Genomic DNA, 13,455 nt, shown 5'->3' on the forward strand with positions numbered 1-13,455 from the left:
AAACTCAGGGAGAGCATAAACAAAAAAATAAAAGAACACAATAAACCTAAAGCCCCTCTCGGCCTACCTGTACAGGTTATTCCCTGTCTATAAGGTGTGTTTCTAAAGCTCTTACCTGTTTCCCATACCACAGAAATACTCTCCTTTCCCACTTCCCTGAATCTTCTTTCATTACCGTTTCCTGATCTTCTTTTTGTCTGGCAAACCCCTACCTCTACTCCACACCCAACTCCCAGCACTTTAAACTTCTTGCCTGAAGCAGTTTCTAAGGTCTTTGCTGGGACTACTTATGAGTGCTTGAGTAATCATTAAGAATTAAGAATGCCCCATAGAATTCCTGGGTCATCCATAGAAAAGTCCCCCTGGTGGCCTGAGGTGCACCTGCAGTCATGAACAAATAATCTATACTGTAAGGGCCAGTCTCCTCTGCAGAGGGGAGTAATGCCATAGTATAAGGTCCCTTTCAACATTGCTGCTTACTGTCATTCAGAAGGACTACTAGATTATTATTACTGCCTGTTCTCCAGCCCCTTTCTTTTATCATGTAATCCCCAGTATAGTTATTTCTGGGGGTCATTCCATTTTTGCACACTTGGCATCTCTGACATGACTGTTCCAAAAGCTATTCCATCTAGGAGAATGTATGACTTGTTGCAGTCCAATTCTGTGGACTGAGTCTGAGCTTGAGATGTCTGCCCAGGCAGTTAAAGCTCATGTTTACTCAGCACCTTAAACTTGCAGGGGTCCCTTTTTTGGTTGGGGGCTTTTTGTGGAAATGTTTACTAATGAAGCTTTCCTTTTCTAATTACAGTACAAGTGCCTAAATTACATGAAAGCTAATAACTGTTCAACCAAAAATTATCCAGCTGTACATGAACAACATGAATGAAAAAATGACCTAAAATATTAAATTTAATTTTTAGACTGATTCACCTGTAATCTTAAAGAATTCTGTCAGTCATGACTTTCTTTAATAACAAGAGCATATTCAAAATAATCCTTTCTAATTGGGTGGGCAAAGCTAACTAACTGGATTCAGATTCAGAGAGTCGCCATCCATAATAAATAATTTGTTTGTTTTTTTTCTGAGTTTCAATACAAATAATTATCACTCAGTTGATTTGGTTTTGAATTTGAAATTAACAGCATGTTTTGGTCATTTTACAGGTGAAGATAAAGTACAGACATCACCCCCAAGCACCTCTTCTCAGAGTTCTTTTCCCACACACACTGAAGGACCTTTCACTCCTTCAAGCACTGAGAGCCAACCCACTGCTGCCATGAGTCACTCAACCACTAAAAAAAGTAATGTGATGCATATTTTAAAGGATTTCATTGCTACCTTTCTGTGTATAATCCCTTTCTAGCATGTGCAATTTGACTTAAGAAAAATGTTTTCTTGGTATGTACAGCTAATCACAAGAAAGTAATACAAACTCAAAATGAAAAATGATTGACTTTTAAATGTTCAGTTTTCAAAATTATTGGTATAATCACAAAACTGAACCTTGTGTAATATGTCAATCTATATACAGTATATCAAGTTCAACTGCACCTTTATTTGTATGTTACAAGTTTGGCCTTAAACTCTTGACTTCCTTTAGGATTTGTGCGGTTTCCACATTATTCCCCGTAATGTTTGTTGTCAGTCTCCAATACATGTTTATGTGTATTACATTTAGTAAAATACTACAAAACCTGGTACAGTATGGGTGAGTCAGTGTGCATTCTCATGGACAACCACTCCCTCCAGCACTGGTTCCTGTATTAGCACAGGTGCTGCTTGGCTCTCATTTACTTTGTAATGGACCAATTAAATTTAGAAAATGCTCACCTTTCATGACAAAAAAAAAATTCAGTACCTAAAATGAAAAAAATCACGTTAGCTATGACAATTAGTTTCCAATATTTACACATCAAATCAAACAGTGATCATTTCCATAGATATGTGGTATTTCTTCTTATAGTTTTTATGTCTTTTAAATTACAAAAAAACGTCACCAGGTTTCACCTATGTGAGTAAGTAAAATAATCCAGCCACTATATTTAAAACACTTCAATAAAAGAAAGAAATTTATAGATGTTCATTTAAAGTGTTTTGAACAACCTCCTAACTGGATTCATATTCAAAGAGTCAGAATCTATTAAAAGAACTTCTGTTTTTTTTAAATATAAACACTAATAATTATCACTCAGTCACTGTCTCAGATTAGTAAGGTAGCTAATTAAAGATGTAATTTAAATAGTATTTTTTTTTATTGTAACTGCAGCTGAGTGTAATCAAGATACAAATGACTATGAATATTGTGTTGCTGAATTAAACTTCTGAAAGACACATTAAAAATAAACCTAGTATGAACATGAAATAAGCCCATAGAGAATGGAACTATTATTATTTGTGGCAGAGAAACTAGAACCAGTGAATATCAAGGAAACAGACACTATTTCAAGGAAAGAGACAAAGAATAATCTTTTATAAGGCAAAAGTGAAAAAAACAAGGAAAAAGTCTTGAAAAAACAATCTCCAAAACTATAAAACTAGGAATCTTAGGCCAAACATGCTACATTTCTGGTCTAATAGCATCTCCCTGACTCTTAATGCAAAAATCTTTGTGAAAAAAGTTATCATTGATTCAATTTGTGGATTCTTGAAACAGCATAGTGCTAATTTTAAATAAGGTGACTCACAGATGTAAATAGAATAAACAAGAACTAATAATATGGTATCAACAGCTCCGAGTAACCATCAACAAAATGGTGGTGACCAAGCCAAAACACAAAACAGTGGTGTTCCATGAACAACAAGGAAGCAACAAGATGAAGTGCACCATTGCAGCGCCAAAGTTAAGACGAATCAAGTGTACTGAAAAACAAACAACCACCTCATAAGTCTGACTAAATTCTCAAGCCTGTGTGATCAAAAATATCAAAAGCAGTACTTCAGGTTAAAAGGAGCTGTGGAGATTAAAATATCATTTACAACATAAGCTAAATATTAATAAATTTTACATTTTCAGATAACATTAATCTTGTATGGTTACTATTTTCTGTACATAAAATATTATAAAGAAAATATGAAGTAGAACAGTTTTATCCAAATCTGATTCCTTTAGTACAAGCCAAAAACTGTAACCATTGCAGTAACTGGTAATTTAATGACTTATAAAATGTTTAATATTGATTATGTAAGTGCTGCTCATGGGTTTTTCAGGTTAGCTAGTTAGAGCATTGTCTAAAGGATACATGGAAAGTTATATTTTGGATGTCATATGCATGATTGCCTGTAATTTAATCAGTTTAAATTTACTAGGGAGGTTGAGCTGATTGCTCAGCCTGTATACTTACGTTATGTTTTCTAGTTTTTATTAAAGAAATTCATAGTCTTTTTTTTACCAATATTATGTGGAATTATATTAGTCAATATCAATTTCTTATTTTCAAGTTATATGTTTTTCTAAACAAATCTTTGCACTTACAATTTTTTCCATGCTAATCTTGAAAAGTAGAGAATTTTGTTAATACTTTCAGTCCACAGAGACAGTTAATTTGCATCTGTTTATAGCTGTCAAATTTAAAAGGATTGGTTATCTCATTAAACCAAGGTGAACGTTTTGTGCTCATAAGAATTACTTATGAACCCTTAGAAGTCACTTCAGTTTGTTTTGTCTGGCCCCTTCCATCTCACTGGTACAAGAAAATCCCCACATATGTTCAAGTCATCTTGATGTCTAGCTTTGGAAGACATCATGTTTTTCTGTCATTCCTCACTACTTTTGGTCCTATACACTGGAAATATTCTATTTTTAAACCATTGTTGGACCATATTTTGTGCAGGGAATTACACCTTTATGATTAAGAGTAAACCAATAGGTGTCTTCGGGAAAAATGATCAAGAGAGCTTGAAGCTGTGCCTGCCATATCAGCTGACCCAAGGGGCTCATGACCTAATGGGATACAAGGGGCAAAGTTACTTCTTTTCAGAAAACTTTAATAAGGCATGTGTCCATAATACAGGCCTGTTAAGTGTCATTTTATGCTATTTCAAAGTTGCTGATCACAAATATGATAATATTGTTGATATTTGAGTCTTTATTTGTGGTCCTACCCCTCAGAAGGTTAACAAAATAAGCATGTTGAGTATCATTTTCAGCTATCTCAAGGTCAGTGATTATAAATACTGTATAAAGTTAATTTGATTTTTTGATCCTTTACTAGGAATCTAGTCCTCTATGGACCTCTGTTATATAGTGGAAAATGGCAAATTTCTGTTATAATTGAGAATATTTAGATTTCAAAAATTTAAACTGAAGTATACGTCAAATATTTGACACAACCATTCTTGTTTATTCTGTACTTCTACCTCATGAAGTAAATCATTACATTTCTTATAAAAAACTCCAGATTAGGTGTGCTTATGCTAATTCAGACTTTTTCTCACTTTGACTTGTATTAAGATGAGCATCTTTATCTAAAGACTTTCATATATAAAGTTCATTTACAAGTTATATTTATTGGATATTTTGCCGATGTCAATTTATAATCCTTTTCAGTCATGTAAAACTTTGTTACAACTGTTATGAAAATCAATAGTCCATGCAGTCAACAGAATGGGATTTCTGTTCCTTTTCTGGACATATGTTTTGATTTTTTAAATTAACAGTATGTTTTGGTCAACTTTCAGGTGAAGTTACAGGGCAGATGTCACCCAACAACACCTCCTCTCAGAGTTCTCTTACCTCACGCACTAAAGGACCTGTCACTCCTTCAAGCACTGAGAGCAAACCTACTGCTGTCATCACTCCCTCACCCATTACAAAAAGTAACGTGATGTACCTTTTTAAAGGATTTCAGCGCTACTTGTCTGTGTTTAATGTTTTTCTAGTGTATGATTATTCAAACAAAAGTTTTTTTGATATATATATAGCTCTTCACAAGAGAAAATTTCATACTGTCCTAATGCAAAATAATTAATTTTATATGTAAAGCTTTCCACTCTGTTGGTATAATAACACAAATCCACCTTTTGTAATCTGTCACTCTTTACATTTTAATTTTATTTGCACCTTTTCTTCTATGTTACAAGTCTGGCCTTAAAATCTGGTCCTCTGTTTGAATGTAAGCAATTTGTACATTATGCCTGTCCTGTTTTTGTTTTTTGTTTCAGTTATGTGTGCATGTGTTTTGAGGTTATTAAAATTCCAAATAACCTGGTATGTGTGAGTCAGTGTGAACTGTAATGCATCACCAATCCGGTGTTGCTAACTGCATTGCCCCCAGTGCTACTCAGCTCCCATTAACTTTGTAATGGACCAATAAAATTTACAAAATGGATCGGTTCCTTTCATGAAAAATAAAGAAAAATATATAAAACTAATGGACTAATATGATTCAAAAACAATTGAAAATAAAAGCTGTTTGGGAATTCATTGCATTCTTTAAAACAATTCAGTAATTCCATATATTTATAAATCAAACGTTAGTGTTTTCATTTTCATAAATATGACCTCTATCGTCCCAGATTTTATTAATCTCAATTTCTAAAATAGCTCAGACACAATATTTAAATAATTTAAGTACTTAAATGAAAGAGACATGTGTACATGTATTTACTGTAAATTGCCTACATTATAGTTATATTGTAAAATAACTGTCAAAGAGTAGTTTATCACATTTTTGTTTATTAAACATTTTTGTAGCGGTGAAAATAAGAATGATTATAGAATGCAATAACATGTGTCAGTGAACTACATTATTTTTAAAATTACTTTACAATGTCATGCTTAAAAAAGTGCACAAATATTCTTGTGGTGGAACAAGAATAGACAGCAGATTCCAATTCATACGATGGGAAAATGGGATTGATTAATGTCCTACTATTAGTTATTGTTGTGGGAGGCCTTTGACTAAGTACAGTTCACATTTAACATTTATGAAAGAAATACACAATAGAGAGTTAAAATAAGCGTTTAATTCTCAAGGTTAAATTGTTGGCTTTTTGTAATTTCTCATAGTTATTGTGATGGTGCAGGTAGGCTTCTTGAACCTGCCACTGTCAATACTGTAACCGAGGTGAGCCTAGCAGGTAAAGACACATTCATCCAAACAAGCGTTAGGTGCATAAAGTGCTCAGTGCTTTTATTTAAAACCAAAGAAAACAATATTCCAAAGTGCAGTGCATCAAACGTTCAATCAATAAATAATCCACAAAATGAATTGCTGGTGGAGGTTTAACAATTCATAATGAATAAATATCCATAAAATGAGGTTAAAAAAAACAGTAAGCTGTCCTCTAAAATTCTAGACCCCTAGTGCATCCCTTTATAACCAACGTCTCTCTGGCTTATCCTATTTGGATCTTCCAGCACTGAGAGACATCATCCAACATGCGCATACAACCTTCAATTCCTGTTCATGCCCCTGCCACCCATCCCATGATATTCCACGGGGCACCACCGAACCTCTATTTCTTTGACTTACGCAGCCATCTCCAGCCTTGCAGGGGATGCCTTTCAGAGGCTCAGCAGGAGCAACTCTCAGCCCCCTTTTGAGCACTGGCCACACGCTGTATCCTTGAGGTTCATTTCCGTACTTTTCCATCGCACTGGTTCTTTCACTCTATCCCTTTTCGTTAACCTCCATTCTTTCTTTCCATCTCATCTTGTCATTGTTGGATGTTGACTATTTAAATTCCATATTTAGCATAATGGTTAACATTTAACCACTTCATTGGGACATTTACTCTAAGTTAAATATTTGCCATTTAAACAAGTAATTTCACATTTTGTACCTCTAAAACACACACATTTGAGAAAAAAGAGAGCATGTTTACATATGGCATGTTGTAAATATACAGTAAATGATGGTGCAAAAAACAGTGGCCTTCTGCACTTCATGCTGCTCATGTTGTTGAGTTACCAGAGGTAAATTAAAAAAATACAGTAAACCAATATGTTTTATTCAGATAGAGAGTCCACCTTTATGCCATTTTAAAGATTTACTTACTCTCATCAGAAACCCTGCTTGGGAAAAAAATGCAGTTGTAGGATTTATGTTTTCCCTATCTCAGTAAGTAGTTATAAATAATCAAAAGTATTTATGTGCACTTTCTTAGAAATTAACAGCTTGTTCCTGTCACCTTTCAGTTGCTCAAACTAAACCTACCACACTTGAAAACAACTCCTCTTAGAGTCTAGAACACTTAAGCACAGAAAGTAAAGTCTCCAATTCTTCACCCACAGAATCTACAACACCTACTATCACAGTTACCCAAATTCCAGGTCAATTATTACTGCTGCTTTGTTCATGTATGTGGTACATACAGTTTGGAAAACCTCATGTCAAAGACTGAAGGCATCATATGTTAACAGTCGAGAATGTCCATACTCTTGGACACTACATGAGTAATGAAATATGTAATCCTTCCCCCTCACTACTACTTCTTCTACTACCACCACCACCACAATATCTGCAAATAGCTGCACTTCCATTATTTCTTTTGTATTTATTTAAAATTTGCATATTTTTGCCTACTGTCATGTTGTTTTATAGCCCTAAATTGGCTGATTTTGTAAAGAAAAATAAAAATAAATTCACAATCAGTGAATATTCCCAAAGGGAATCTAGCACACATTCATGTGTTTATGGGAGAGGTATTTTGTTGAGTAGTAAATCTTCTGTAATGCAGTAGAATCACATTCAGCTGAATTCAATAAATAATCCACAAAATGAATTGCTGGTCGAGGTTAAAAATCCATAATAAATAAATATCCATAAAATGAGGTTAAAAAAAGCAGATGAATTGACAGATCTGTTGTAAAATAACAAATTGCACATTTTTGAAATAAGTGAGACAAGTTATGGCCCATTTCCTTTTCCAAAAGACACTAAGCAGTTTTCCAAATGTCTATATATATATAGTGAAGAAAACATTAGAGACAGCACACTCATAAAGATTTGGGGTGGAAGCCACGTATAATTGAAGGTCCAGAGCAGCCTTTCCAGACTGATACATTCAATAAATTAATTGAACAGAGGACAACAAGTCGGAATTTGAATTGATTTTTATAGTGAACTAGCAGGAAATTAGATACAGAGGGAATGCTGGGAAAATGGAAGTACGGAAATGATGTGGAAACGTGAAGCCCAAAGTGCAGTCATCAGGTGAGATCGGAAGTAATGCCTTTGTTATTGTGTGTGTGAGATCGTCTGCCAGTGTTCAAAATGGTGCATTTATTCTTGTTTTTCTGTTGAATAAGAGAGAGAAATAATATTGTCTTATACAAAACCCACTTTCTTTGTGTTATCACACTTCATTGAGCCCTACAGCTGCTCCCAAAGCCCACATGTGTGACAATATATATATATTGATTGGGAGAACTCCATGGTACCTGGGTCTCAACACTGTCTGTGGAGTTTTCCTCTTCCATTTTATCCACATGGATTTTCTGTAGATATTTTGTATTCCTGCATATCCCAAATGAAAGTTAAAATGTTTAATGTTGTAAACTGACCAAAGTATAAGGATGGAAGTGAGTTTGTTCTAAAGTTAATTCACGTCCAATTATGGCTTGGTTCCTGCTGGGATAGGTTTAGAGACTAAGCAGTGCAATGACTAAACAAATTAATGGAAAATCAAAATGAAAGATGTGACACACTAGATTTGACAGGTAAGTTCAAAGTCACTTTTGATTTTCCTATAATGCTAAAATGCAAAACACACACACTATTCACCTCTGCTTTCAGAGACAAGAGGTTGCCAACTAAACAATAAAACTGCCAGATATCTGCAACCTACTCTTGCCTTGACTTGCATTTAATATGTCAAAGTATCGTTCTGTTTATCTTTTAACTCATTTTCTCTTTGTTTTGGTTAATTTGCATATTTATATGCTTTGCCTTTCCTGCCAATCTTCCGCTCATGAGAACCAAAGTGTGCTAAAGGTGTTTCTTGTCCCAAGTGACAACTCTCTTACACACACACATACAAACACAGTATATAAACATATATAATATGCATTTGTATGTTTATTTATTTTTTGCTTTATATGTGTTTGTGTGTGTGAGGAGTTATTAAAAAAACATATTCTACAGTACTGATTTTGATCTAGAGAATAGTTATCAGTCATATCATAGTTATCAGTTATAGTTAACAGTTAATAGTTAGTAGGTAATATAGTTATATGGTTATAGTTAATATAGTTATCACACAGAATAATTATATAGTTATCAGTCATATTTAATATTTAATAGTTATAGATAATATAGTTATATAGTTTAATTAATATAGTTATATAGTTATCAGTCATAGAGAATAGTTATTAGTCAATTGAATCAATTCTTCATTAGCAATGAAATACAAGAAAAGCTTGTGGCCATTAATGTTGATTTCTGGAATGAAGCAACACTGTATCCAATGTTCCAAAGAGATTCTAAAGCTAATGAACTTTTATAACATTTTATAACTGGGCGTGAAACCTAGTTATATCAATATGATCAAACAACAATCAAAATAAAGGATGTATGGTAGTTCTCCAGCACATGTGATGTTAGAGCCAGTCATGGAAAACTCAAGTTAGATGTTGAAGGTGCTGTCCATATTCATTATTGGTCTTTAAAGCCCCATTTGTAGCTTTGGCATTTGTGGCAGTCAGTCATTGAAAAGTAGTGGGGAATGCTTTCGACTATCTTCTTTCTACTTCAAAATGATGTTTCTGTTCATACTGAATGGGCTATAAGGGCATCTTTGGAAAAATAGATCTAAAGACATATCAGAATGGTAACACTTTATAAAACTTTTCATTTCACTGGCCTAGAAAACTTTTGTGAATGTGATAACAAGTATATAAATGTTCACTGGGATAATGTTGAGAAGTAAATCAGGTTTTGTTTTACTGTTGTTTCTTTTAAGAGGCCAGACTTTTTTTTGTCACCACTTGTCTTTGTGTATGTGTGTGCGCTGTATTAATTTAAATGCATAATTATACATATCATACCTTTATATACTGTAAGTATACCCTATTGTAACAAGTGCAATATACTGTTTGACAACTTATTTTATATGAAATATATCATTTATGGTGATTTGTTTATTTTGAACATTTACATTTTTCCAGGTTTACATTTGGAAGCCTTATTTTTTGTTTATAACTTGCCCAAAGTTTACTGTATTCTAGTAACATACCAGTAATAAATAATATGGACAATTATCTTTTAGCGATATAAGGGATATGCGAAATAACTCTGAGAACTCACTTTTTCACAAAATAAGAAATTTAATGAAGGTAGCCTTAAAATATGTTAAATAATTGCTGTAATCAAAAGTGTTCATTCACATTGTAGTGATCAGCAACTCCAATTTTAAAGTTTTAATTGCATTAGCCCTTATTGTTTTAGCAACAGATTAAAGAAGGAATATATCATTAATAAATAAAAATGTTTTTTAGAACAATGCATAATTAAAAGGACATGCAAGAAGTGCAGTCACATAAAAATATAACACTTTGAAGAGTATGCTGTGCAAAGCTATAATTATTTAGTATGGGAGTGTGGGTAGCTGCTAATTAAGGTGATTTTAGCTATTGAAGATCTTGGAGGTAAAAATGTTTAGAAAACAAATGTTAGGTTACATCTGAACATCTACAGTATGCCCCATTCATTATCCTGTCATAAATCTGGCACTTCTTAGAAATATAAAATATTTAAAGGTTTTGCATTTTAAGGATTGTATTTTGTTATAACTATATTAAGCCTTATTAGAATGCTGTCTAATGCCTCTTTCTCTTTCTCAGATTCCACGGAGGACAAATGTGGTAAGTTTGATTCATTATTAAAATTCACATAAAAGATTAAAACTTATTAATGAGGAAATAATGTTCACTAAAGAAACAGTACAATCCAATTATCCACACTAAACAACCTCAAAAGACCTTAAAATACTTAAGAAAATCTGGCATATGAGTCTCAAAGCTCCAACATTTAGTCTGCTCAATGTCCTCAGGAATCTCACTTCTTGTACTTGCTACATGATTGGCTGGTGTACTGAACTAATCAAGTTTAATTTTGCAAACCACAAAGTTTCTGTGACCATTACATTCAAGTGTGCCATAAATCATAGTTACTGTATATCTTTATTTTAGAAATGCCATTTTTTTAAATATTAAGCATGCTACTGAAAGTCTAGACTAAATTTAATTCCCTTTGGGGAAAAAAGCAAGAACTGCAATGTTTTAGCTTTTGTTCTATCATCAGGCTTGTAGATCATTTCAGAGAACATCTAAGACTTCTTTAAACCTGTTGTAGGTTGTTCCCCATATCCTGATCATAGCCATATTGATCTGTCTTTCGGTGTTCTGTCATAGCAATACAGAGGCACAACCTAAAAGCGCCTCCCCTTAAACTCAATTCATATATTCCAGAAAAACTTTGTAACCACACGCTTTACCTACTCAAATGTTTCATACTCATTCTAATTTATAGCTTTTATCTCCAATGACTGCATTTGGTCTTCTCTGTTCCTCACTCACTTCTACATGTTTGCTTATTCCTCTTCAGGCAGTAAAATTTAGCATGAATATCTTGTTTGTTTTTGTTGTCATTGCCAGCAATAAATCCATGATCTTCAATAAATACACTGCACAACAATTTTTTTGAAAAGACTTGCTTCTTGAAAAGTCTTTGGTGATTGTGACAAGTACCTACTGGTATACACAAATATAGTTTTGGTTTTACTGCATCACGTAGGTACTCTGAGAAATAGACATTTATATGTTTACTGACAGTAATGTATTTAGTCACGTTTATGTTTCGCATAAGCTATTAAATTCAACAGAATTAAAAGTGTTTTGCTCCTGATTTTCATTTGTATTCAATGTCTGGTGCATCACGTTGCAGTGTCCAACAGTAGTCAGCAAGCATTGACGGATTCCAGTTGCCCTGGTATCATTTCTCCATCGTAGCAATGTCCTGGTTAAACCTTTCAGCATGTTCGTCACTGACAGCACCGAGATTTGCGGGGAAGAAGTCCAAGTGTGAGTGGAGAAAATTAATCTTGAGTGACATGTTGCACTTCATTGTCTTGTATGCTTTGAGAAGTTTGTCTACCAGCTGAATGTAGTTTGGGGCTCTGTAGTTGCCCAGAAAACTGTCAACAACGTCTTTGAAGGCTTTCCAGGCAATTTTTTCCGGCCCAACTAACTGATCTTCAAACTGCTTGTCACTCATAACATATCTGATCTGGGGGCCAACAAAATTGCCCTCTTTGATCTTGGCGTGAGTTATTCTTGGGAACATCTGTCTTAAATAACGAAAACTTTCACCTTCCTTGTTCAGTGCTTTCGCGAAATTCTTCATGAGTCCCAGTTTTATGTGAAGAGGAGGCAAAAATATCTTTGCCGGGTCGACAAGCGATTCATGTGCCACATTTTTCTGTCCTGGAACTAACTTTTTACAGAGTGGCCACTTCTGTCGAGAATAGTGCGACTCTTTGGCACGGCTGTGCCATTCACAGATGAAACAACTGTTCTTTGTATAGCCGAGCTGCAGTCCTAGAAACAGAGCAATACTGGACTTGCTTCAGCAACAGCTCCATATTCTCATATGTTTCTTTCATGTGTGCTGCATAGCCAACAGGTACTGAAGAATAAACATTGCAGTTGTGTAGCAGAACAGCTTTCAGGCTTAACATTGACGAATCAATGAAGAAACGCCACTCTTCCGGATTGTGATCACAACCCAAGGCTGAGAACAATCCTTCAATGTCACAACAGAAACAGAGACTGTCGACTTGTGCAAACAATTGAGTTATATCATGATGTCAGCCTCGAAATACAGAAATTTTCGTACCTGGTGACAGCAAACACCATTCCTGCAGTCACAAACCCATCAGCTCGGCTTTTGCTTTTGACAGACCCAAATCTCTGACCAAATCGTTCAATTCGGACAGTGTTATCAGATGTGGATCGCCTGATGAGCACAGTTCAAAATCCGGGTCAATGTCACTGTCAGTACCCTGAATTGCAGTTTCTTCATCTGGTTTGTCTCAGGTCCAATCCTCTGGTGGTTTTGGAATTAGAAGACTGGCGTCATGTGGCACGGGTCTCATTGCTGAAAGCAGATTACGATATTCAATTTACTTCTTGGCAGAGAAACCAGACAGATTAATCAAACAGAAGTAATAGTCATGTTACTCACATGGTCTTTCTGTTCTCGCCATATCATCAGAACAGCAAACGGCATCGTCTTTCGAGTACCTTTGAGGCAGGCTCTCAGACTGACAGCACATGTTGCACAGCAAATGTGAGGCGCCCATTCCTTGTCTTGATCACCAATTTTGCAGCCGGAATACAGATGATAAGCTTTCTTCACAAGAGCAGCCATCCAATGTCTCTGAGGCGCAAGTGTATATTCGCCACAGATATAGCAGAATGTATCGCGGCTGTTACGACATTGACAAGACAT

At 34.6% G+C, this 13,455-nt stretch overlaps 1 protein-coding gene across 6 annotated transcripts in view; it reads left to right on the forward strand.

Annotated features, from left to right (window-relative positions):
- ptprc (protein tyrosine phosphatase receptor type C) overlaps positions 1 to 13,455 on the forward strand; it is a 162,806-nt gene that overhangs the window by 71,544 nt on the left and 77,807 nt on the right. For 2 of the 6 annotated variants that reach the window (XM_051932885.1, XM_051932886.1), the window contains 3 exons: positions 1,168 to 1,305; positions 4,682 to 4,819; positions 10,788 to 10,808. In XM_051932885.1, the coding sequence (XP_051788845.1) occupies positions 1,168 to 1,305; positions 4,682 to 4,819; positions 10,788 to 10,808 (297 nt within the window). The remainder of the gene's footprint in view (positions 1 to 1,167; positions 1,306 to 4,681; positions 4,820 to 10,787; positions 10,809 to 13,455) is intronic. The other 4 variants (XM_051932887.1, XM_051932888.1, XM_051932889.1 and 1 more) reach the window with 2 other exon arrangements.

Source organism: Erpetoichthys calabaricus, chromosome 10, assembly GCF_900747795.2.
Source record: "Erpetoichthys calabaricus chromosome 10, fErpCal1.3, whole genome shotgun sequence".
Classification (NCBI taxonomy): domain Eukaryota; kingdom Metazoa; phylum Chordata; class Cladistia; order Polypteriformes; family Polypteridae; genus Erpetoichthys; species Erpetoichthys calabaricus.